This window comes from Mustela putorius, unplaced genomic scaffold (assembly GCF_011764305.1).
Source record: "Mustela putorius furo isolate JIRA1106 unplaced genomic scaffold, ASM1176430v1.1 tig00000145_pilon_pilon_pilon, whole genome shotgun sequence".
NCBI classification, from domain to species: Eukaryota; Metazoa; Chordata; class Mammalia; order Carnivora; family Mustelidae; genus Mustela; species Mustela putorius.
Genome location: NW_025421294.1, coordinates 31,854,289 through 31,881,363, shown reverse-complemented (window position 1 = coordinate 31,881,363; position 27,075 = coordinate 31,854,289). Strand labels below are relative to the sequence as shown.

Here is a 27,075-nt window from a genome sequence, read left to right as displayed (position 1 = left end):
TCATATTTTATATCAATATATAAAATATATTCGCAATATCTTTTTAAGGATGAATAGTTTCCAACTCTTAATATAACAGGTTTTGTATCATGTGTATTTTACTGTATTTTCCTATTACAAAAAGACAGGAGGGATAATCTTAGATCATCATTTTTTGATTGAGTACAGATAGGAAAAATATTTCAAATTAAAATTTATGGGTTAAATATTACATATATTTGTAATTTTTGACAGATAATTTTAAATTGCTCTCTACAGAGGTTATACCAATTTTATACTTTTATCAGGAATTTATTAAAGTATCTCTTTCCCAAACCTTCATTAATACAGTTTTACATTACAACTTTGATTGTCTCAAAGTTTAAAGATAGAAATGCTATCATCTCTAGTGTTATTGTGTACTTTCTTCTTCTAAGAAAGCATAAACATGCTTTAGTGTGTTTAACAGTCACTGGTATTTCCCTTGTCAATGGTCACGTCATATCCTTGAACATTTTTATTGGGTATTTTCTTACTCATCTGTAGAACTGAAGTATTAGAGAAATTGGTCTTTGTCTAAAAAGTTGCAATTTTTTTTCAGTTTATTGTTTTTTATTCTTGCTTATAGCAGGTTTTTTGTTTTTGTTTTTGTTTGTTTGTTTGTTTTAACTGCCATGGAATTTATATTTTATGTAGCTGAAATTACTGATCTATATACCTCCATAGCTTTAGGTAGGGTAACATACAAAATAATTCTTTTTCAGATCAAAGACAATATAAAAATTCTCATGATTGTTTTTAACCCCACTGTTTCTTTTGTTCATACTTATATTTTGGTTCATTTGAGATGAATCTTCAGATCTGAAGTCATGGTGAATAGGTTATTTTAGCATAGTGATACAGAGCCAATTTTCATTTTAATGAACAGAGAATATAGCAAAAATCCACTAACTAAGTATCTAATATATCACTCATGAAACGTAGTAAAGCATATGTTACAGAGAAAAGTTAAGTTTTTCAAGAATTAGTGCCTGTAGGCTAGCTAATCTTCCCAAGGCTCCATGGAAACCAGTGATAACTGAGTGCTTAAACTGGTCAATCCTGGTAGAGGGTAGAGGTCAATCCTGGTGGAGCTGGGCTGGAGCCAGTGAACAGTAGGTCATGCATCTGCAATCTCAAGGCTCAGACCCTTGAACCCTGATGACACAAAGGGAAGAATTCATGAAGAATGAAGTGAAGACACAGGCCTGCAGTTCACGGTTCCTTATTTTTTTAGCCTTGATCATACTGGAGGAGAGAGACGATGCTATTTCCGACCACCCAAACTGGAAAGCCAGTGCCAAGATCAAGTCAACTGAGTCTAATTTTGCCCTTGCTGGATTGCAGGGCACTGGCACATAATGTAACAATCAAAGAGAGAGCCACAACTCTGGTGCTGCTGCTGACTCCATGAGCTTCCCCCCCGGAGATGCAATCTGTGGGCTGGGGTATGTGCTGTCAGGTCACCCTCCTGTGTTCACTCAGAGGCTCTGGCTGAGTGAGAGCTCAAGAAAACCTAGCAGGGTAGAATCCTGGTTCTGCAGTTTCTAACCCACCTAACTTTGACAAAGTTATTTAGCTTATCTGTGTCTCAGTTTCCTCATCTGCACAGTGAGTTAATGATACCAATCAACCTCACACCACTGTGTGATGATTTAATAAGAATCACCATTCATGGTGGTTTAAATGTTGTCTATAACATATTAAGTGCTCCATACATATTAGTTTTTATTAACATACTTTGGTGTGATCTATACTCTGTCAGCAGTCAGACAGGAAAAATAAGTAAAATACAATGTAAAAAGTGCTGTGATAGAGGAATAACTTATTTGTTATGGGACAGAAAGTAGGTTTGAGGTTAGCAGACTGGGATTTCTTATTTAAGGGAGAAGGAATCTATTTTTTAATTACAATGTTGTAAATTTCTTTTTAAAAGGATTTAAAAAATGATACTTCTGTGGTTTCTAAATCGATGACCAAAAAAGTTTTATGTGTTTCCAACATTTACAGTCTCCCTACTTAAGTATCAATTTTAATATGTAGTTTTTCCTTTTGGACAATAGTCAATGAGTTTATTTATTATTTATTTTAAAGTTAATACTTTTGGTAATATGAGTAAAAGAAAGCATTTTTTCAGTTTGGGACAGAAGTTTATTTTCCATGGTTTATCAAAGCAGAGTTGGAACAGCAACCAAAGATACTGTGCCAGCAAGTTTCATGAGTTTCATGAGCATAAATAAATATATTTGTTGTCACAAATCTGAAACAACGAAATGCTGTGGTAATGGAACAAAGCTAAAGACTCTTCAGAATAAATTGAAAATAACTATTTTACTTATAAAGAACCATTGAAGGGAAACTTTCCAATATAATGATGCTATTTTCCTGCCTTCCATTTAAGCCAGGAAAGAAAAACTACCTCAAAGAATATTAAAGAAGGTATAGTCTGAAAGAAGGAGATCATGCAAGGACATCTGGCACCTACTTGTGCTTTCTCCAAGTGGACTGAAATTCAAAATAGTATTTTGTCATAAAAATAAAAAATTCTAGACAGCCATCTAATATACAATTTTAGATTATATTGATGTGTGCTACTTTCTTTCCTCATTTACATTAAATGGATATTTGGATGAATAAATCTTTGAATATAGTAACTGAAGAAAACTTCTCTTTAGATGTGAAGAAAGAGTTTACTCCCTCAAAGAATCATTTTTCCTACTGTACAACAGAATGAGGAAAAGATTTTGGAGCCAGACTGGCCCAGTAGAAATAAGACTTGACTTCAGTAGGCCTGAGAGGCTTAAATGAATCTGAGACCGTAAATGAGTGAAAAGGGAAAATAATTGATTCTCCATTAGATAGACACACACACACACACACACACACACACACACACACACAGTATTCCTTTATTGTCTGGGCTCAGATTCTTACCTAGGAAAATCCACCCACCAATGATATAAAACAAAAGAAGTCTCAATATAGACACTTCGTAATGTGTTTCAGACATTAACTTAAGAGATGAGTGCGACCCCACCATTTATTCTCATTTTATTATAAACTATTTATGTCCAAACTTAAATTTTCAGCAGAACAAGCCTGTCATGATTAAGATTTTAGCTACGAAGATATCGCAATGAACAAGCGAAAGACAGTTCTTCCTTTTTAATAGAGAGGGAAGGTCCCTGACCTCAAAAGTATTACTTGCAGATGAGCAAAGAGGAGTAATGACACAAAGATCTAAAAATGCCCAACTGCACTTACTATTTATATTCTTTGTCTCTTAATGGTAACCAGAGCAAAATAAGATTATTAAGAAAAGAAAAAAAATCAGATAAAGGAAAAATTCCCATAATATGGGACAATGGCCTCTTTCCAAATAACAATTTAACTTATGGCCCCACATTTTAGCTTCTTTTTGGATGTTCAACCCAAGTCAAGGAAATTAAATTATTATCCACCATACTCCTAATTACTCAACATACATTTTTAGGAGCTTGCAACAGATATAGCAGGAACAGTTCCAGGCTTGGGGATATGGCAATAAACACAACAGAGTTTTTGCCCTCAAGATCTTACCCAAGTGTTGGGAATGAGAGAGTCAACCAACAGATAGCCAAAAAAAGAGTAATGCAATTTTTTAAAGTGAGACAAATAACCTCACTTTGCCACTAATGCTGCCACCATTTCCCCAAATGACTCAGATTCAAAACACTGGTTAGCTTTCTTATTTCTGAACAGACCCAGAAACTTAGACTGAAAAATATTTTAGAAAATTTCATTGCTATATGAACAGAAATCCAATATGTGTCATAAGAGGAACAGAAAGGACATCATTCTCATGTAAATCTTCCAGTACTACTATATTTTATGTTCACATTGTAAACTACAAAGAAAACTAAAATATCTTACCTTTGACAATTGATCAAAAGTAATTGCTATGGTTACATTTTTATTTAGGGCAAATACTAACTTTAAATTTATGTCAACATTTTTACACTGACACTGTATAAACCATACATAAACTGACTATAATTCAAAGCTGTCACTGAGTGTAGCAGTAGTTTATAGTCTTTCCACACACATTGTGCAACCAATTACATTAAATAATTTTATGTAAGGAAATACCACTTGATCTTTTATATAAAAGAACACTATTACTTAAGGAAAATTGATAATAGTTACTTTAAAGACATATCCAAATAAATACGACTGACACAAAGTAAAGGCTTCATAAAACCTTTAGCTTTCACATTCTAATCACTACTTCATCCAATTCTGCTATTCTCCACCAATCCCAAATATTAAATCACATAATTCTTTCTGGGCAATGGCTAAGTGGATTTGGCAGCTTGGACAGGAAGCAAGGAAGGAGAGGACTGGATTCAGGCTCTGGGTGGTGCCTACATTACATCAACAGCCCCCTTTCCTCAAGAACACAGACAAGCGTGAAGAAAGAGTTGCACTGTCTCTCTCCAAACTCTGCCTTGGCTCTATATGTTGTTTTGATGAAATGTGATGTGGAAAAGGCTCATTCTATTTTCAACTAAGAAGAAATACATTGTTTGATGATTAATGGAAATGTCACAACCACTTTCATCAGTCAGTGGCTCTGCCTTCTCACCTACAATCAAACACTGTCTTTGTTCCTAAGTCTACCAACCTTGGATCTAGTCTGGATAGTATTTCAGAAGTAAAAAGTGAAGCATAATGACTAAAGGTTGAGCCATATACAATCAACCCCCAAACAAACCAGGGGGGGAAATATAAGTAGCAGAGATACAGCAGCATAGCCCAGACATTTCCACATCGAAAAACATGAATTGCATATAATTACAGAGATTACTTTAGAGTAGATTAGAAAGGCAGTAAGCCAAATAGAAAATATAAAATGATACATGTTCTATAGGTTCATGGAATTATAATTTCTGGTGTGGGAGCCATACCATGTACATGTCTCTACCTCCTGTCCAATAAAATAGTTCATATTCCTGTTTGTTTCCTATAATTTAAACTTTAGATTTTTACCTTTTCACACTGTTTTTTTTTCTACAGAGAGGGATAAAACTTTTTATAACCAAGCAACAAAAAATAACCCCTAAGTACTGGCTTTTGGAAAGGAAAGAAGAGAAGACTTAATTATGTACACTAAAAGACAATTTTAGTTACTGAGGGTAAATGGGTCTAAATAAACTTGTGATGATTTCTTCACAGGAAGCAATTATAAAATATATCTGCTACTTTTAGTTTACTTAACTCAGAAAATGTTCCCAGATAAAATCATAACAGGCATATGAAATGAAGTTCAGATTTACTGAATTTCCCATGTAAGTTCAGATTCACATTTTTCCACCTCAGGTAAGCCAGAGTGCCAAAAACAAACTTCTGAAATAATTTTTTTCTAAACTTTGAGTAGATATGAATGCTTGCATCACAAAATAATGAAAACAGGTATAGTATTTGTCTTAAGAAAATTATCTTAATTGGAATAAACTGATTTAAGTAATCATTCTAAAGATAATCATATTTAGATATTTCAATACTGTTAATAGTATCAACACTACTCTAAGTATCCATGTCAGGAAAGCCAGACACCTTTAGTAGCTTCTTGAACTTTGTGACAATGATAAAGCTTTGGGTCACACATAATTATAACAAGTGATTTTATTCTGTATGAAGAATGTTTATGGAGTGCACACTTCAAAATTATATTTAATTCACATTCAGTATCATAATCACATTCCAGAAGATTATTAAGTTTTTCATATTTTTGTTTGATTAAGCTATTCTTTTGCAGAATATCTGCTGTGGTAATTTCCCAATTCTCCCTGAGTCAGTTATACTGGTTTTTTAATTTGGCAGGCAGCCAAGAAACAATATTCAATACAAAATTCAAAACACTTATTTAATAATATACAACAGAGTGCCAACTTCCAGTGCATCATTTTACACTGGACACTGTACTTCACTCAGAATTTTAATCTTTGGTATAACTTTGTAAGTGAACTAGAGAATCACATTATTAAGGAAAAATATAAAGGGCTGGATTACTTCCATTCCCACTACAACAAAGAAAGTGAGATAACAAACCCTTTGTAAAATGTTCATTGTCTCTTTCCAGCTCAAACCCCTCAAACCCATTAAACTGATATAGCCCATATATAACCCATAAACTGATATAATTTATAACTCATAAACTGATATAACCCCAAAACCCAAAAAACCCACAAACTGATATAAAACCACTCTAACATATATCTCTTCATTCTCACATTAAATTATGATTAAATTCTTCAAATTCTAAATGAAGTTATGACTTTCTAGGATTCAGAGTCATGACCCTCCAAGTATAGACACTCACCTTCACACTTCTGAGTGGTTTCACTCTGCTTGTGACCTGCTGGGCATTTGCATTCAAAAGAGCCCACCGTATTGATACAGTTTCCTCCCTGGCATATCCCAGGAATCGCCTGGCATTCATCAACGTCTGCAAGAAGAAAGCACTGTCAACAAAGATATCACTAACTTCCAGAATAGCTACACCGATTTCTTTAACATAATATATAGAAAAAGATCAGTTGTTCTAAAGAGCATGGTGTAAGGGGAATTGGGGACCACTTTGTATACATATATTTTAATTCATATAAATCATGTATTACAGATCTCATTTCATTTTTGTTATTTTCTCTTGGAACTTTATTTTTTATTAAAAAAATCCATCCCTATTATTATGTGAACAACCAATCTCTTGCTTTGATTTGTTACAGAACACTTCTGGATGTGTTCACTCTCCTGGTAATGGGTACTCAGTCTACCTCCATCTTCTCCCCACCAACTTCTCCACACCACAGGGTATGATACAGTAAAAGTCTCTACCATGTCTCTCTCTCTCTCTTTTTTTTTTTAAAGATTTTATTCATTTATTTGACAAAAAGAGAGAGATCACAAGTAGGCAGAGAGGCAGGCAGAGAGAGAGGGGGAAACAGGCTTCCTGCTAAGCAGAAGGCCCGATGTGAGGCTCAATCCAAGGACCCTGAGATCGTGACCTGAACCAAAGGCAAAGGCTTAACCCACTGAGCCACCCTGGAGCCCCTCTACCATGTCTCTTTATGTAGTTGAGTAACTATGGACTATGAAAACTCAGACTTTGCATCCCTTTGCTCTAGACCCAGAACAGAATTACTAAATCACAGAATATGTATATGAATGTGTGTGTGTATATATATATATATAAAATATATATAAAATATAATTGTATATATATATATATATATACATATATATGTATATATATATTCATTCAATAGGAATAAACAATGCCCAAGAGTCAAAATGCCTTCATCCCACTAGCAATCTATATACCTACAAGTAGTTCACAAACCTGTATTATCCATGAGGATTCTTGTGGCTTTTTTTCCACTGCTAACACATGACATAAATATGCAAGATCCTAATTTTCTTTGGTCTAATAATTGTAAAGGGATATTAATTCTAGTTTTCATTTCTTTAATTACTAACCACCACGTGTGTTAGCTTTTAAATTTCTCCATCTGAAAGTTGTCCGTATCCCTTAAGCAGTATTATCTTGAATTTGTTGTATTTTTTTTCTTCCAAGTTTTTATTTAAATTCCATTTAGTTCAGACAGTTTAGTTTCAGATATAGAATTCAGTAATTCAACACTTATGCACATCACCTGGTGCTCATCACAAGTAGACTCCTTAATCCCCCTCCCCCATTTCACCCATCTCCCAACCCAACTCCCCCCTCCAGTAACCATCAATTTGTTCTCTAGAGGTAAGAGTCTGTTTCTTCATCTGTTTTTTCTTTTCCTTTATTCATTTGTTTTAGTTCTTAAGTTCCACATATGAGTGATATAGAATTCAACTTGCTTAGCATAATATTCTCTAGCTCCATCTACATCATTGCAAATGGCAATATTTTATTCTTTTTGATGGCTGAGTAATATTCCATCACACACACACACACACACACACACACACACACACCCCACTTCTTCTTTATCCATTCATCAATCAGTGGACATCTAGGTTCTTTCCACAATTTAGCTATTGTTGATAATGCTGCTATAAACACTGGGGTACATGTATGCTTTGAATTAGTAGTGTCATACCCTTTTTCTAAATTAAAAACCTTAAACATGGTAATTATCTTCCATATCCTTAAGCTATTAGTTTTATCCATTTAGGAACCAAAAATCTTAATATTGACAAATGAAATCCAAGCAACAGTAATAAATATTTTCACACAAATAAAAATTAAGGGTCTACAAGAAATGTTAAAAGAAGTTATTTAGCAGGAGGGGCACTTGGGTGGCATAATGGGATAAGCCAACTAGTGATCTCAGCTCAGGTGTTGATCTCAGGTTCGTGACTTCAAGCCCTATGCGGGGCTCCAGCCTACTTAAAAAAAAAAAAAAAAAAAAAAAAAAAAAAAAAAAGTTGTTCTTCTTTTAGTAAGATGAAATTATGAGATGCAAATTATGGTCTATACAAAAACCAAAAAGCACTGAAAACAGTAAACATGCTGATAAACTTAAAAGACCTATTTTCAAATAAACTTGAAGATAACTGGCTGTTGAAAAGAGCAATAGCAAAATAATAGTAATATATTTTGAAGATTATAAAATGCAAAGAAGTAAATAGGATAACCACAATAGCTAAAGGATTAAAGGGGGACAGAAGAATACTATTGTAAAATTATTACATTATAACATTGTAAGTGAGTGGCATAATATTATTTGAATACAGACTATATTAAGTTATATATGTAAATATGATCACTAAATTTTGTCATTTAACATAATGCTAAGATTTTATAATGTTAAAGAGGTGGAGCCAGTGATCCAATTATGGGAGATAAAATGAAATACTAAAATATACTCCCTCTAATAGAGGGAGGCAAAGAGGAATAAAGAATAGATGGGACAAAAAGACAAAAAATGCTAAGATACAGATTTAAAAATCAATAATACTGATAATCATAGGAACTATAAACAGTATTAATAATTCCATTAAAGAGCCTGAGATTGCCATGATTTCTATTTATTTATTTTTAAAGATTTTGTTTTTTGTTCGACAGAGAGAGAGCAGGAAAGCACAGGCAGGGGAAGCAGCAGCAGGAGAGGAAGAAGCAGGACCCCTGCTGAGCAGGGAGCTTGATGTGGGGCTTGATCCCAGGACCCTGGAATCATGACTGGAGCCAAAGGCAGTCGTTTAACCAACTGAGCCAACCAGCTGCCCCCACAACTGATTTTTTTTTAAAGATGTAATTGTATATAGCTTAAAAGATACTCACTTTGACAGAGATAGCTCAAAAAGAAAAAGATGAAAAGATGTATCATGTACTTAAGATGGGATTGGAAGGGAGATAAACCATAAGAGACTCTTAATCTTACAAAATAAACTGAGGGTTGCTGGGGAAGAGGGTGTGTGGAGAGGGTGGTTGGGTTATGGACATTGGGGAGCGTATGTGATATGGTGAGTGCTCTGAAGTGTGTAAGCCTGATGATTCATTCACAAACCTGTACCCCTGGGGCAAATACTATATTTTAATAAAAATAATTAATAATAAAAAAAGATGTATCATGTACTTAAATCAACAGAAAGCTGAAGTGGCTAAGTTAATATTATACAAGGTAGTCATCAGAACAAGAACCATTACCAGGGATATAGATGGATATTTCATAATGACAAAGGGGTTGATTCATTAAGAGGACACAATAATGTACAATGTGTATATGCTGATTTTTAAAATATTAAGCACCCAGAACAAAAAGTGACAGAACTAAGAAAAGAAAGAGACAAATCTACAATTATAGTTGGACATTTCCATATTCCTTAGTAACTGACAGATCAATTAGACTGAAAATCAGCAAGGATACATAAGACTTAAATTATACTTTCAACCATCTTATCCTAGTTGACATGTATAGACCCACGCAACTTTAGCAGGATACACGCCATTTTCAAGAGCAAATGGGGTATTTTACCATGACAGACTATATTCTGAGGCCATAAAAAAGGCTTATTAAACATAAAAAAATTACAAATCATACATAGTGTGTTCTCTAAACACAACAGAGCTAAACTAGAAGTGAATAATAAACACCTGGAATATCCTCCAATATTTGGAATTTAAATAATATACTCTGAAATAATCCATGGTTCAAAGAAAAAAATCACATGAAAAATGAGAACAGAACATATCAAGATTGGTAGGACCCAGCTAGAGTGGTGCTTAGAGATAAATATGTAACATTAAAATGCTTATTTTACAAAAAGAACATCTAAAATTGGTTACCTAAGTTGTTAAATAAAGAAATTTTAAGAAGAGCATATTAAACCTAAAGTAGACAGAAACAAGAAAATAATAACAACAATAATAATAAAATAGAACAACTGTCAAACAGAGATCATCAATCACTACAAAACCTGGCTCTCTAGAAATACAAGTAAAACTAGATCTGTTAAGACTGATAAAGAAAAAGGAGAGAAGAAATGAATGATGAATAGTAAGGAATAAAAGTGGACACAGCAATACAAATTCCACAGAGATTAGAAGGATCAAAGGAAATAATATGAACAACTTTATGGCACTAAATTCAATGATTTAGATAACTCAAGAACAGATCATCTGAACAGACCTACATCTGTTAAAGTTAATTTAATTCATACTTGAATATCTTTGCACGAAGAAAACTTTAGGTCTAGGTGGCTTTACTGCTAAATCCTTTCAAATACTTAAAAGAAGTAAGTTGTAAGATAAATAAAATTATTTAAAAAAAAAAGATTTCATTTATTTACTTGACACAGAGAGAGAGTGCCCAAGTAGGAGGAGTGGCAGGCACGTGGAGACTGAGAGGGAGAAGCCAGTCCCCCACTGAGCAGAAAGCCTGACATGGGGCTTGATCCCACTAGCCTGAGATCATGACCTGAACCTAAGGCAGAAACTTAACTGCCTCAGCCACCCAGGCATCCATGAACAAAAATTCTTGTGGAAAAAGACAACAGGGGACACTAGTCTACCAATTTTATTTGGTTAGCATTACCCTGACCCTAAAGCTAGACAAATATATTTCAAGAAAAAAAACAAAAACCAAAAAACACAATAATATATTTTTGGAATAGACACACAAAAATTTTTTGCAAGGCAACTTCAGCAATACATAAAAAAATTAATACATCATGACCAAGTGAAGTTAATCCCAGGAATTAAAGGCTGCTTCAACATTCAATCAGTATAATGTATTATATTAACATGTTGACCAAGAAAGAGAAAGCACATGACCATATTATAACGTGAAAAAGGGAAATGACAAAATTCAACACTTGGCCATGATTTTAAAAATCTCAATAAACCAGGAATATAAGGAACTTTCCCAACTTGACAAAAAGCCTGTACAAAAAAAACATATATTGGGACACTTGGGTGGCTCAGTCGGTTAAGCGTGTGCCTTTGGCTCAGATGGTGATCCCAAGGTCCTGGGATCAAGCCCCACAATGTGCTGCTGTTCAGTGGGAAGTCGGCTTCGTCCTCTTCCTCTGCTCCTTCCCCTGCTTATGCGCTCTCTGTCTCACTCTCTCTCTCTCTCTCACATAAATAAGTAAAATCTTTAAAAACAAACAAAATATATCTAACCAACTAGAATACTTTCGATTTAGAGTTTTTGAACCCATCATTTTATACCCATTTATATTCTCCTTAATTTCCCTCTGTAAAAGGTAATACTCTGTAATTCAGTATAGTGGTATGAGAAACATGGTACATGAAAACATAATCTTATGTAAATTTGTTATCTATTAAAATTGACAGGATAACATACTTACTATCTTTAATTACAAAATACTATAAGCTCATTGTAATAACCTTCAAGATACAGAAAAAGAGAAAGTTAAAGTTATCACTGATGTAACTTAGTAGTCTGTTCTTTGCCACTTATACTCACAAACACATTCACAACATCAGCCTGTTTATGTAACAAGAATAAGATCACAGTCCGTGCTGTTCTGCATCTTGCCTTTTTTTCATTAAAATTATTTTGTGGATATATCTCTAAGTCAGTATATATTGATTTACCCCATTATTTTTTGATAAGTCCACAAGTTTGCTGCATCTTAGAGTACGTAAATTAGAGAATTTAAGCCTGCAAAAAAGCTTGGCATCTTCAGTATTTCTGCCTCACTTTACCTATCTATAAGAAATTGCAATAGCCCAAAATATTTTATACAGAAATTAAAGTAGATTTCATTGTCTTATTAAAGGGTATCTGATCTAAACAAGAACCAGCTAGAACGAAATATGTTACAAGAAATTTATATACTGGACTGTTTATTTAACATTTCAAACTGCATTATATTTTAAAATGTACTACATTTCCACCCTCATTACAGTGTGGTATAAAACATCCCTAGAAACTTCTTTTCCTGGCAGATAAATCAGAGAAAGAATATCATGATATAAGCTGGAAAATGAGGCCAATCTTATAAATCCCTTAATACTATTCATAAAATCTTTGACTACATAGTTAGTAGATTCAGTAATTTTTCAAAGGAAAAAGCAAACCGACTTTATGGGGCTTATTTTGTAATTGCCTAAAAAGTATTTTCCTAGAAGGAAAAATAAAACCTTTATTTTTGAAGTATCCTAGACTACACAGCCATACAGAATTAATTTCTTTTAGGTAGATCGAGTTAATTATTTAAAGAAAAAAGAAAAATTTTATAGAAATCTTGTAGAAATAATCAACTTGAACCTAAAAACATACACAAGTGCTCTCTATACAAACAAAAAAAGCAAGCCTCAGACCTTCAAACTATGCAAGATTTTTTTCATTTTCAAAGTGCTACTAGCATAAGCAATTACTAATGTCTGAAGAGTTTTTTCCACTGTCCTGGTCATAAGGATGTGTTTCTGTTCATTCCTTCATTTCAAGCACAAACTATTTCTCTAAATGCTGAAAAACTTCAAATCACATATAAAGATTTTAAGAATAAGGCTAAATCTTTCTTTTTTCCCTCAAATATTTGTTTAAATTCCAATTAGTTAACAAACAGTGTAATTAGTTTCAGGTTTAGAATTCAGATAAATTGTTTGAAACTTAAACATTACACAATCCCTTCAGTTTGTGTCTATTAAGGTTATAAGTAATGTAACAAGGTAATGGTACTTGTAGTTTATGTAGTTCACTATTCTCCAACTTCTTTGAATAAACTTGCCCTAAAAGATTAAGCTGATTATGTAAGTTAGCATATTATTTTTCGTTCACATCAAAATTTGGAAAAATACATGCAGTGCGATAGGCATACAAAGACAGTTCATTTAATTTATATCTAAGGGAACTAAGGACTGATTCCTATTACTATACATTTAATAGCACATTTTTTTAAACTTTGCTGAACCAAATTAGATCCATTTTTAATATGTAAGTTCTCATTCCTATACGCCACAGATATTCACAAATTATTTGCATTTCTATGAAAACTAATGTCAGCCATTACGAATAGCAACTGAAGAACTGGTCTGTCTCCACCTGTAATCTGAGAAGTATGGGGTATTTTGGCAACTATTCAACATGGTTTCATTCAGCCAGAATACCTATTCATGCATTCACAAAATTCAAAAGCTAAGTGCTCAATTCAACAAGCAAGTATTAGTAAGTTACTACCTGTAGAACTCTGTGCTTAGAATAAAAAGAACAGAGCATGCTTCTCTGTCTCAGTTTTCCTCACCTCACAGGAGATAAATTCACCATCTCCCTTTTACTTGTCTGACTTCGTTCAATCAGTAACAAGCGCTCCTTCCCTGAATATGCCTCATATCTTCCCTCTGCCCTTATTCTGGTCTCACCCTCCATCATATGTCACCTGACTACTAAAGAAACCTTCTAAGTGGAGTCCTTGCTTCTACTCTGGATCCCCCTATAACTGACATTCTACAGAGCAACCAAAATAATTTCATTTAAAAATATGTCAAATCAAGCAGAGGTCATGACCTCCAGAGTCTGCAAACACTGCCACACTCTTTTCCAGTCTATATGAGTTGTTCTAGAGAAGTCTCAGACTCAGTGGCACTTCCTTTAAAAAAAGAAGTCCTTGTATATTCTGTTTTATTTTGCCCATGGGATTCCATTTATCCCCTATTCTTATTGAAGTCTTGTGCCTCTCAATCTGCAGGCTGATGCTTTTATCCATTTTAGAAAATCCTTCCATTTTTTTCCTCTAAGACTCTTCTTCAGTTCCTTTCCACAGCTTTGTTTAGTCTGATTTCACTGTGTATCAGATTTTTTTTTATAATCATTGTCTAATTACTGTTCTCTGACATTATGATTTGTGATCTTTTGTCATTGATATTTTTTCAGTTTTATGTATGTATGTATATGTATATGTATCATTTGCTTTAGGTAACGTCTCAAATCCTTCTGCAGTTTCTGAGTACTACCACCCCACTTTTTATCTCTGATTGTTTTAACTAAATTCTTTTAACTCTACATTGAGCACATTTTTTAAAGATTTTATTTATTTATTCAACAGACACTGATCACAAGTAGGCAGAGAGGCAGGCAGAGAGAGAGGAGGAAGCAGGCTCCCTGCTAAGCAGAGAGCCCGATGTGGGGCTTGATCCCAGGACTCTGGGATCATGACCTGAGCCGAAGGCAGAGGCTTTAACCCACTGAGCCACCCAGGCGACCCATACATTGAGCACATTTTTAAAGCAAGACCATACTGCTCTTCTTTTCCTGAAGCTAAGGAAGAAGTGTATAAATCTTGTGTTCATTTGGGTAATTCTTCCTTGAAGCATGTTCACTTGCCTCTTCCAAATATTTTTCTCTTTGTTCCAGTTGTGACATGTAGACCTTTTTCCTTTATTACTCATCTTTAAATGGGGCCATCTCCTGCTGAAGCAAAAGTGGGGAGAGCCCAGGAAGAAACAAGTTGGTTTGAAAGAAATTTCTATCCCAAGTATTTGCTGGTACCTGCTCACCAAACTCTCTACCACTTTTTCAGGTAGGGGTGGGTCCCTCTACTCTGCTCTTTCAGATACACACTCTCGAAGATGCTCGCCCGTGGTTTCAACTTCCGCTGAGGATCTGCAGTAGACCTCTCTCACTCAGGGCCATTCTCTGCCTTTCCAAAAGGACATCCACAGCCTCGGAGGAGCCTTTCAGAATCCTGATACTTGGAGTGAATACTCAGAAGACTCTCCCTGTCCCAACAACTTCCCAACAGTTCCAAGTGTTCATCACTGCTTTCAACTGGGGGGAGCAGAATTTTATTTTAGAAGATCTTGTTTTCTATTCTTTATTGTTGTTTTCTTTAGTTAGAAGAATATTCTATCTTTATATAAGAGTTGTGATAAAAAATAAAAAGAGTTGTGATGAGTACTAGGTACCATGTGGAAGTATTGAATCATACTTTAAACTAATATTACACTGGATGATAATGTGAATTCAAATAAAAGCTTAAAAAAAAAGAAATGTATGGGAAAGGGCTTGTTCTTAACTAAATGAAACTACACTATGAATAATTTCTTTTTCTATTTTTAAAGATTTTATTTGTCAGAGAAAGAGAGAGAGAGAATGTGAGTGCACAAGCAGGGGGAGCAGCAGAGGGAGAAGCAGACTTCCCACTGAGCAGAGAGCCTGAAATGGGGCTTGATCCCAGCAACCTGGGATCATGACCTAAGCTGAAGGCAGCTGCTTAACTGACTGAGCCCCTCAGGCACGCCTATATTTTGTCTTTCAAATAACATTATCTGTCATTAAGATATAATAAGTATTTGTAAACATGTGCAGAAGCATATGGGAAGAGCTATACTACTTATCTCACCGAAACTACATTGTGTATGGACTATTGCTCAAATCACATCTTCTTTTATTAAGATGTCTGTTTGTAAAGTTAAGTGCAGCAGTATATAGGAATAGCCCTGTGCTTACCTCATTGAAGTTTCACTGTGTATAATGTGTCTTTCAAGTAATATCGTCTTCATTAAGATATAATACACAATATACACATATACCACCCAAACATTATTAAAAAAAAGAGAGAGTTTCTATAATTAATTAAGTTTTAAGTGAATTTTCTGGATTGTATAGGAATGGCTTGTTTTCTCACAGTATGAATGGAATTTAAACTTTATAATGATCCAGTTAACTAGATCAATGTAGACAGTGCAGATAAATGTGTCTTTAATAATTTACACTAATCAAATGAACCAAATCTCCTTTCCATTTTGGGCTATACAGAAGGTGTAGGACTAACTTTCTACTGAGGGCATCTTCCTTCTAACCTACGATTGAGGAACAACCCATGCCTGCGTGGGTTCAGGGAAGGTTCAAATTTCTCTACATTATTCATGCACAACCTGAGTAAATGAATTAGATATTGCTGAATACTGTAATCATTTGAAAAGAACACACAGCAGCATTGGTTTGGCAGGGACTGATTTAGGGTCTGTACTTCCTGTTTCTTTACATCTTTACTTTCTTTACTTCTGTCCTGGTCCTGTGTCCTAGCTAGGTTCTGACTCTGCCGTGTAAGTCTGATTTTTGTGCTTTTCAAGTTGCATGAACTAGAACAGAGGCTCAGCATCAGTCCACTACTATTGTCTAAGATAAAGAGAAAGATGCAATGTAATGAGCAAATTTCATCTGCCATCTTTTCAGTTTGAGGAATGGTTGGGATAGTTTAAAAGACTAATTCCTAAAACTCAAATAACAAATTAGTAACTGCAAATTTTAATATATTTTTAAAAATTTTAAATGACCCTATGTGTTTGAAAAATCTGAAAGACTCAAAGTCAAGACTTAATATTAAATAAAATATCCTTTCAATTAGAGGAGATTCATGAAGATTATACAGATTAAAAGAGGATAAGAAACTACAAGAAAATAATACAAGAAATGCATATGGCAGTCTGTGACATAAAGTTTGTATATATTATTCACAAAGGAGTTAACACTGCTTTTTAAACCTTTAATTCACTTGTGTTATGACAGATTAAATTTTATGGCCTGTATTAGTGAACTTCAGATATTAATAAAACGAAGAGGACAGAACTAAATGTGAGTTAGTCTTGGGCAAAAGAGGTAGAACAGAAATGGCTCGCAGCACACAAGGAGCCATGAATCGTTAAGACCAAGCAGCCAAGCATCACAGGAATGTGCACCTCTCTGACAATGTTCACTTCCGTCCAGAAAGACATCATGGCAACAGTTACATACAGAATATGTACTGGTCTCTTTTCACAGCTTAATTTGTTTTAAGTATTATCTTAAATTTCATTTAAGTATCAACTTAAGTATCATCATAAAAATAGATTTATGATCTAATGGATCCCACAGTCTAGCTGGAGTTAAGTAAAAGCAATAAAGACAATATAGAATCAAGTGTATCAGAAAGTGATACGTGCTATCAAATAACCAAGAAGTATTACCCTAGTAAATCTACTTAGTAATAATCTAGTGGCTCTTTAATAGGAGTCTATATAAACTTTATGAAAATCTATATATGAAGTTATTCTGTTTATTACAAGATCATATTTCATGTCCTCTGAAGCCAGAAATAAGGTAATTCACTAACTGCAGCAACTACAGAATAACATTATGTTTAGAACTTCAGAAATGTCCTCTCTTGGCTAATAGGAACCACATTTTAGAACCAATATTAAGCTATTTGCTGTCATCTTCTATGTATCTGAAATTTATTTTTAACTCAACAAAATTTTCAATTATATGACAAAAAAGATCACTATATTTTATAAAGTATGACACATATGTATCATGGTTTATGTTATTTTTTTCATGCCATGTATCTTCCAAATCAACTTGGCAGAGCATTTGGGCAACAGTCTACAAATTTAAAAGGAAAATGAAATCACATTAAGATGCAGTCTTAAAATAGCTGAACTGAGGATTAGTATTTAATTGAGAGGCTTCTGACTTTGCCATGATTTTGAAATAAAGCAGAACTTTTTAAACTTGCTTTTCCAGATATTTTAACCATGTGGCAAGTTTCATTTTGCTCCTGTTGCTGTATTTATCCATTATATTTTTAGGCTAATAGAACTGAAAACTTATCTTCACTGCATAAACACAATCAAATAAATAAGCCTTTAGACATTACTAAATCCTGAAGGGTATTTGAGAAATTTGAGATCAGATTCTACATTTAATAAGTGTGTCCTGAAAAACTAGGCCTCTCTGACAAAATATAGAGGTAAAGAATAAAAATCCTAAGTGCAGATGTAGAAGATGAGGAGAGTCAGTAATCTGGAATGTTCTGGCTGAAGGTAATAGCTTTTCTCAACTGCACTATTTTTACAAAATGGTGGTTTTTGGAAGTATATTAATCTTAATCCCATTTATTAATTCAAAGATAGTTACTGAGTATCTACCATATGTTATGCACTCTTCCAGATGCCTCAGAGACATTAATGAATAAAAGAGATTTATGACCTAATGAATCTTACACTTTTGCTGGAGGGAAAATAAAAGCAATAAAGACAACAAATGAGCAAGTATATTGGGAAGGGATACATGCTGTACAATACACAGGAAGTACTACCTTAGTAAATCCAGTCAGCACTCCTCTAGATCTATACAGTATTTTCTCTTTAATAGGAATCTATAGAATTTTATAAATTTCACTATTTATTTATTCTATATCTAATCTAGGAAATATATAAAGTATGGTGAACACTACATAGTGTATGGTATATCTTCTTTTAAAAATTAATTTATCAGAAATTCGATAAAATCAGACTGGTAGTTCTATCAAAGATAGAGAATTTTATTACCCATAGAAAACAACATATTATTATTATTATTATTTTAAAGATTTTACTTATTTACTTGAGAGAGACAGCACAAGAATTTACCCAGTGAGGGGAAAGGGAGAAGCAGAGGCCCCACAGAGCAAGGAGCCCAATGTGGGGCTTAATCCCAGACTCCCAGAGTATGACCTGAGTGGAAGGCAGATGCTTAACCAACTGAGCCACCCAGGCACCCCAAAAACAGCAGACTGAAAATGACATTTACATGGTCTCCATATTAGGTCTGACCAATGACAGATAATAAACTAAGAGAGAAGACACAAAACCATTCTAAATCTACAGCTAACGTGTAGGTTCATCCCTGGGTATCCCTATAGTTCTTATTGGAAGAGAAAGACCAGTTTTTAACTTTAACCTTTACAAAATTACAAAACTAACCAAAATCTGTAGAGGCCACTTGTCAGAGATATGTTTACCAAATTATGCAGAGCACCTAAATGATCATTGTTCATTGAACTGAAGCTACATACAGGCTTCCCAAACTCGAACTTTCATTTGGGTTTTAGGATGGCTTTCTGCAATATGCCATTTATAGGGGTTGGGTAGATGACATCTGAGCCTGTTGTACTGGTCACTAACATCAATTTGAAAGACCTCAGGAATTTAGCTCTGTATATGATTTCATGGTAACAAATTAACCCAACTCTTCATGTCTCAAATATGAATATCATTTCTCTGAATAATACAAGTCATTTTCTGGGGTGCCTGCATGGCTCAGTGGGTTAAGACTCTGCCTTTGGCTCAGGTCATGGTCTCAGGGTCCTGGAATCGAGCCCCACATCAGGCTCTCTGCTCAGCAGGGAGCCTGCTTTCTTCCCTCTGCCTGCCTCTCTGCCTACTTGTGATCTCTCTCTGTCAAATAAATAAACTAAATCTTTAAAAAAAAAAATACAAGTCATTTTCCTGTGATCCTACTGCCATGAGAGAACTTATGACTGAGCTATTTCAAACTCTAAAAATGGGTTTAATATACATGATAGGTACAGCACGATATGATATCAGAGAAGTGGCCAAAAAAGGGTAATAATTGTGGTGGCCTAAAATTAATTAAAATGATAATCCAGTAAAAATTCAACAATTTTTTTGGACTACGTGGGTTGGTGTCTTCTACTGTAACATCCTCAGGCCCAAATCTAGCCCTGATATTTAAAATATACAACAGGACATGGTTGCAAAGATTGCTGGGAGACCAGTCTGTAACCAACAGGATACAAACTCTTCAATAACTGCACCCAAGGACAGAGTTTACACTTTGCCTCTACAGACACGATTAATAACAATGCAGGGCAGTGGCAGTTCTCTTCTCCCCGTTTCCTGAGCCTGTATCTTGAATAAGAATACAAGAAGGAGAAAAACATTTTCCTGGGTATTCTCATGTGTATAGTTTGAGGGACTCTGGTAAGGAGAGTGTAGTGCCTCCTGGATCAAGATCTGGGAGTGGTTTGTCCTCTAATTATATGAGCTATTTTAATCATTTTTTAAAAAAGTTTCCCCAGTTTTCAATAGTATCTCCTCTCTTCTCCATTTATGTCAAGACCTGAAAAATGATTATTCATAAAGTGGCTAATATCCAGGTCATCTCTAGTCAGGCTCAAAAATGAGGCCCCTCTTGGCAATGGCAAGAGTTTAAATGGTTAAGAGGTATCAGTGGCAGCGAAAGGAGACCCACGCATAGTAAGTCTGCACACACAGGTGGATGGCGAACTCACCTTGGCAAGCTCCAGTGCGGATGTTGGGGATAAAGCCCCGTCTGCAGGGCTGAGGCTGGGCAGGACACATCTCACAGGGGTGGCCCCAGGCCCGTCCAATGGTGGCACAGCACAGAGTCTTAGTGCAGACAATGCCTGTCAGCTGCCCTTGGCACATCTGGTTGTTGACCTGAGTGAAACAAGGGCCTGTCCTGTAATCTGGAATGTGAAAGAAGACAGAAAGACAGGTTTTATGACCACGTACCCATCTTACACCAGTAGCTCCAAATACATAAAACAGAGGTGATTTCTTCTGACTCAAGTATCTAAAGACAAAAGGCTGGAAAGTTTCATTTTGAAAATTCCTAATTTTTCAATCATGAGGACTGCATTAGGAAACTTCAATGCACTTTAGTACGGACATTGTTAACGGGTGGCTCAAGGGCTGTGTCTGGGACACAGATGTGTTTTCTTGGCCTGAATCATGTTCTGAAAGAATTTAAATTAGTAGCCAACATTTTTAAATTGGGAAATTTCACATGAAATTTCTATTTCTGGCTTTTCTTGCAAAGTTGGAAGGTCTGGCCATGCTAGGCCTGCCATTCTACACAGTGTGGGGGAGAGAAGTGTATCCTCCTCTCTGACCCCAAGCCCCAGCCAACGCACATCCAGCAGTCTTCTCTCACTGACATCTGTCACCTGAACACTGCTGGCACCTGCTCGCCAGACTCCCTCTTTACCTAGCCAAGATTTTCTTTCCTGACTGCATGGACATGAGATTGGAAAATCAGAAGAGAACCAATAATAGTATACCCTTCCATATCACAAATATATCTGAGCAGTCTAGTATATCTGTAAACATTAAGTCCTAACAAATTGATTTTTGTGTCCATGTCAGTCTGTTTAGTTTGGCGTGTAGTTCAGGAAGACTCTAGGAAGACTGTGGCAATAAGACCCACTCTCGCGGATTCTTTCTAGGTAAGTTATTATTATATAATCTCTGTACTATAAAAGACTTTACCATTGTCCAACTGATGAAAACATCAGCAAATGCTAAATAGGCAGACTTCTATGGATATTAAAGATGATCTATTGGGACTGCTGCATCTCAAATGTGATCCACAGACCAGCAATATATGCCTCACTGGGGAGGTGTTAAGACTCAGGCCCCACCCTGGACTAACTGAACTAGAACTCCACTTCAACGCAATATTCAGGAGATTCATACACACATTCAAGATTAAGAAGAACTGATCTAGACTCCAGGTAACTTGAAAGCTAGGCATTCTGGCTCTGGCCCTCTTTCTCTTATAATTTTCTACAGTGAACCTTTTAGATGATCAGTGTCTACTCTTTTAAGCAGAACAGACTTAACCGAACAGTTTTTAATTGAGTGCTGTTGTTGCTGTTTTCAGACACAGGAAATCAGAGAATGGTCAGTTTCATGAAGACTGATTAATAAAACAACTCACATTTGTTTTAAAATTACAACAGAAATATGTGAAAAGTGTCTCCTCCTCCCCCGCGCCAACCCCTTCCCAGAGACTGTGTGAATACACTTCATTAACTCTTGGGACTGTAAGATGATAGTCAGGATTTCCTGATAAGCCCTCATGCAAATGACATAATTCCTTTTGAAGAGGAAAGCCAGAACAAGTTTATTTCAGATTTCCAAGAACAAAACAATCTCACATTCAAAGAAAGCAGAGTCAATAATGTTGGTAAGATTTTTATGAAAAATGTACTGGGAAAAAAGCAAACTTGGATAGGATTTAACATTCAAAATGTTAAGCTAGAATAACTTTGATATCATCTAAATGCTATCATGTAACAAAAACAAAATTTAAAACCACATGAAACTTATTTTTTTTTTAAAACAAAGAATAAGGCTCTCTCACATAGAGCAAAAGAATATTTTCAAAGTTTAACATACAGAAAAAAAAAACCCACCCTAAAATAGGTAACATTTTTAGCAAGCTGGTTTAACACTCTGTCACTTTGCAGCTGAACTTCGACAAAAATAACTCATTTTAATCCCTTACATAAGAACAACAGATGTGCTGGCTGCAAATCACGTTTTTGAAAAAGACAATCTTTGCAGTAGATATGTCAACCTTATAAACAAGCATGCTTCCCACACACAAACTGCCAGATTGTATATTTTTTAAACCTATCTATTGTCTTTCACACAACCTATCTATTTTGCTGTTTTAAATAAATATTAGGCTCGCAATAAATTAAATCAAGTTCTGAACAAGTGGATATGTTTTTCAAAAAAATATAAAACACTTATTTTTCTGTAATTCTTGCATACATAGCTATGTTCACATTCTACACACTTTTAGGGTGCCCAAAGAGAAGCCTCCAAATCCTCCCTCATAATCCCATCCTTAAGTAAACCACCTTGTCAGGAAATTTGTTCCTTCAGCTAACTACACCACCTTCTTAAAATCATGTCCTCTCAGTCTGCTCTCTTTGGAGAAGGAGAATATCGGGATGAGAATAGCTGTTTGTCCTCTGAAGTGACCTTTCACGTTGAAGGCTCTAATTAAGCCAACCATAGACTTCTGTTCCTGGGAAAAGAGTTTACCAGTTCTTCTTTCTTTTGTCTACACAGTATTTGCCTCCTTACAAACTGTGCTGAATCAATTTTCTTTTATCAGTCTCCTTGGCTTTCTGGTAAGCAACAGATTAGGTTAAAATGCAAAATTACAGCATTACCTACTTATTCAAGAATTACTATCTTGCAAAATATGAACAAGTCAGTGAAAGGGGATGTAAATATCTTGATCAGATTAAAACATCCTGTCCCAAACTTGGCTAGCATTTTAATTATGGCCAAAGAGCCCTAAAAGAATTGCATGTTACTGACCATGCATTCTTGTCATCAAGATTTCAGTGTGGGTAAAAATATTATCATATACCACACCACCCATTTGTAGTCAAGGACATCCTCACAGTGTATTAGCAAAATATAAAAGGAAAGAACTGCTTATCATTTGGGTATGTTGGAGCCAGAATGTTGGAAGCAGATACTTTCCTCACTACTACATGACCAAAAAACGTTAAAAATTAGCCTGTGAAACAAAAATAGTTTTATTTTGATTTTCTAATATTGAAGTACAATATAGTATATTTTTTTTATTAGTTTCAGAGGTAGGGTTTAGTGATTCATCAGTTGCATATAACACCCAGTGCTCATTTTATCACATGCACTCCTTACTGTCCATCACCCAGCTACCCCATTCCATACCTACCTCCCCTTCAGCAACCCTCAGTTTGTTTCCTAGCACTAAGTCTCTTATGGTTGGTCTGCCTCTCTGATTTAGTCTTGTTTTATTTTTCCCTCCCTTCTCCCCATATGTTTTGTTTCTTAAATGCCACATGAGTGAAATCATATAATAATTATCTTTCCTTGACTGATTTATTTCACTTAGCATAATACCCTCTAGTTCCATCCATGTCCTTGCAAATGCTAAGTCAGAATGACTAAAATTAACAAGTCAAGTCAAGAAACAGCAGATGTTGGCGAGGATGCAGAAGAAGGGGAACTCTCTTACACTGCTGGTGGGAATGGTGCAGCCACTCTGGAAAACAGTACGGGAGTACGGAGGTTCCTCAAAAAGTTAAAAATAGAGCTACCCTTTGACCCAGCAATTGCACGACTAAGGGATTTACCTAAAGGATATGAACATAGTGATGCAATATAACATCTTAACTTGTTTTTTACAGTTCCACTTTTATTCATGTTAAACAGCTGGTGCAATCAGAAAACTCATCAACAACTGGCTGCTTTCTGGTTTTTTTCCCAACAACTTCATTATGGTATCATGAATATAAAATATATATACCTGTTTTAAATGTACATGTAAATTTATTGAATTGTGTGTCTATCACAGCGTAATTTTAGAGTATTTGCATCACCCCCAAAAATCCCTCGTGCCCACTTCTAGACTCAGACAACCACTATTCTGTCACTATCAATTTGGCTTTTCTGGACAATGCACAAAAATGGAATCATGTAACATATGGTCTTTTCTGCCTGGCTTTTTTGACTTAGCATAATGTTCTTGAGGAATATTCATGCTATTGTATGGGTCAGTATTTCAATCCCTTTTACTGCTGTCTAGCATTCCACTGTATGGATACAACACATTTGCTGAACAATTAGTGCCCATCTGCTGGGTTGTATAGTGAATTTATGTTTAACTTCTTCAGAAACTGCCGAAAAGTATTTCCAAAGTAGCTTCACCATTCAAATTCCTATCAGCAATGAATGAGGTACCAATTCCTTCACATCCTTGCTAATATTTTCTTTTTTATTATAGTCTATGCTACCATTATACTTTAAATAAATGCAATTGAGTATGTTTGGAAATTCTGATATAATTTCACAAGTCCTCTTAAGATGCTAAACAGTGCTAGAAAACCAAACTGACCATTACTGTTGTACAAACAAACTGATAACCTCTGAAGGTTTCCAGAAGGTAATAACAGAAACAGGTCTGGTAGAGGATGTGGGACTGAAGGAGAGGAATTTCTTGTTTTTGTCATTTATTTTTTTGCTTATTTTTTAAAATTTTAATGTTTGCTTTTGTTTGATGGAAGACACACTTTTATAAAAGCCAATGGGAATGACCTAGTTGAAAGGGAAGGCTTATAAGTACCAAAAATAGTAATAATCTCTAGTGTAAGATTCCTGAGAAGTCAGCCTGAGAGTGAAACCAGAATGCAAAGAAAGTAGAAAAGCACTTCTCTTGTAGCCTGAGAAAGAAGGGCATAGAGTAAATGGACAGCGAGCAGTGTCCTCTCCCACACCTTCTATTTTCTTTGTGAAACAGGAAGTGGAGGTGAGCTGTGGACTCAGATATTTGGGGCTGAGATAGCACTGCAGAGCCCAGGTGAGGGAACTGACATGAGAACCCAGTGGATCTCCAGGTGACATTTAGGGCTTCTCTAAGGCAGAGGACCAAGATGGACTAGTAGTGGGACCTATCCGCCTGCCTGAGGACTTTTCCCAGCACCCCGAGGCAGCTGAGAGTCTCACTCAGAGGTTGGATTCATTAGGGTTAGAGTTTATTTGTCAGATTTGGGGGAAAAAAAAATCAGAATGGCAAGGGAGTTCAGAGGATTGTTACACAGACTTTAAATTACAGACTATGGAATCTATGCTGGATGAACAGGAAGTGAGAAAAAGGAGGACTGATAAAGTAAGAAGCGGGAGAAAGCAGTAAGATCAGGGGACTAAGGGTGTCCAGGAGGCTTCACAAGACAAGGGAAAAAGCCACAGGGACAGCAATACATCAGCTGCCTGTGTGACTGCAGGATCAGTCGTTTAACTGCCAGTAGAAGGGAGGAGACAGCACGCTGCATAACTGAGGGAGGATAACCACACATGCTGTAATGTCAATGTCATCCTCTGGAGCTGTGCAGTGGATGGCCCTCTTAAAGACTTTTCTACTATAATTGCTTGTCCAGCAATGCCATAAGATGCCCAGAATCCACTGAATTTCATCCAAACCCATGTTAGTATACAAAGATTTGCCTGGTTCTAGAAAGTATGGGAAAATATGTAGAAATTCCCATCAAGTCACACAGCACTTGAAGTTAGGCAAGAAGGCATTTCCATTCTCAGAAACCAAAGAATTGCAACATGCAGTCAAGTGATCACACTGTGTAGGAGCTGTAGTTATAAGTGAGGGTCACAAAGAAGTAGACTGTACATAGCCAGTCTAACAATCCTGGCTAGGGGACCATCTCCTTGTAGTGATGGAGGTTTTTTGTTTTTTGATTTTTTAAAATATTTTACTTATTTATTTGACAGAGAGAGAGAGACACACAAGCAGGCAGAGCAGCAGAGGGAGAAGGAGAAGCAGGCTCCCCAGCCAAGCAGGGAACTAGATCCCAGGACCCTGAGATCATGACCAGAACCTAAGGCAGATGTTTAACCAACTGAGCTACCAGATGCCACCAGTAAAGGAGTTTTTGACAAAGCAATTACAAATAACATTTTTTTTTAGCACATCCTATCATGGTTTTAATTGAGAACTGAGTTGATTTGCCAACTGAAAATCTTTGATCACAGATATAACTGGACCACGCAGAGAAGGCAACCCCAAAACTTAATGGGATGGTTTCCTTAGTTTCCAACAGTTTCCTTAGTTTCAATACAATCTGCCCTGAATGTCTGCAGATGCAGACTTCATGCTGACCAAATATTCATTGTTAAATAAACTCAAATTTAATTGAGAGAATAATTATCTTCCTTGATGGAAAAGCATCTATCAACCTCAGAAATTTTTAGAATGAAGTACAGAAATGTTTAAAGGAATCAAAACCATTATATTAACATTGTTACTTTAAAGAATCTGTGAAAAAATTATGTACCTATAATGTTTAACAGCTTTTGCCCCATTCTATCAGACTGTTTTGTAACCACAATTTAAAATAAATAATTAAGTGATCTATTTAGAATGATTTTTTTTTAAATTTAAATTCTAGTAGCCAACATACAGTACA

At 35.4% G+C, this 27,075-nt stretch overlaps 1 protein-coding gene across 1 annotated transcript in view; it reads right to left on the bottom strand.

The window, feature by feature from the left end:
• Positions 1 to 27,075, bottom strand: part of FBN2 (fibrillin 2) — a 254,931-nt gene that overhangs the window by 162,660 nt on the left and 65,196 nt on the right. The window contains exons 6-7 of the mRNA XM_004737427.3: positions 20,578 to 20,775; positions 6,380 to 6,505 (exon numbers count right to left, since the gene is read on the bottom strand). Coding sequence (XP_004737484.1) covers positions 6,380 to 6,505; positions 20,578 to 20,775 — 324 coding nt within the window. The remainder of the gene's footprint in view (positions 1 to 6,379; positions 6,506 to 20,577; positions 20,776 to 27,075) is intronic.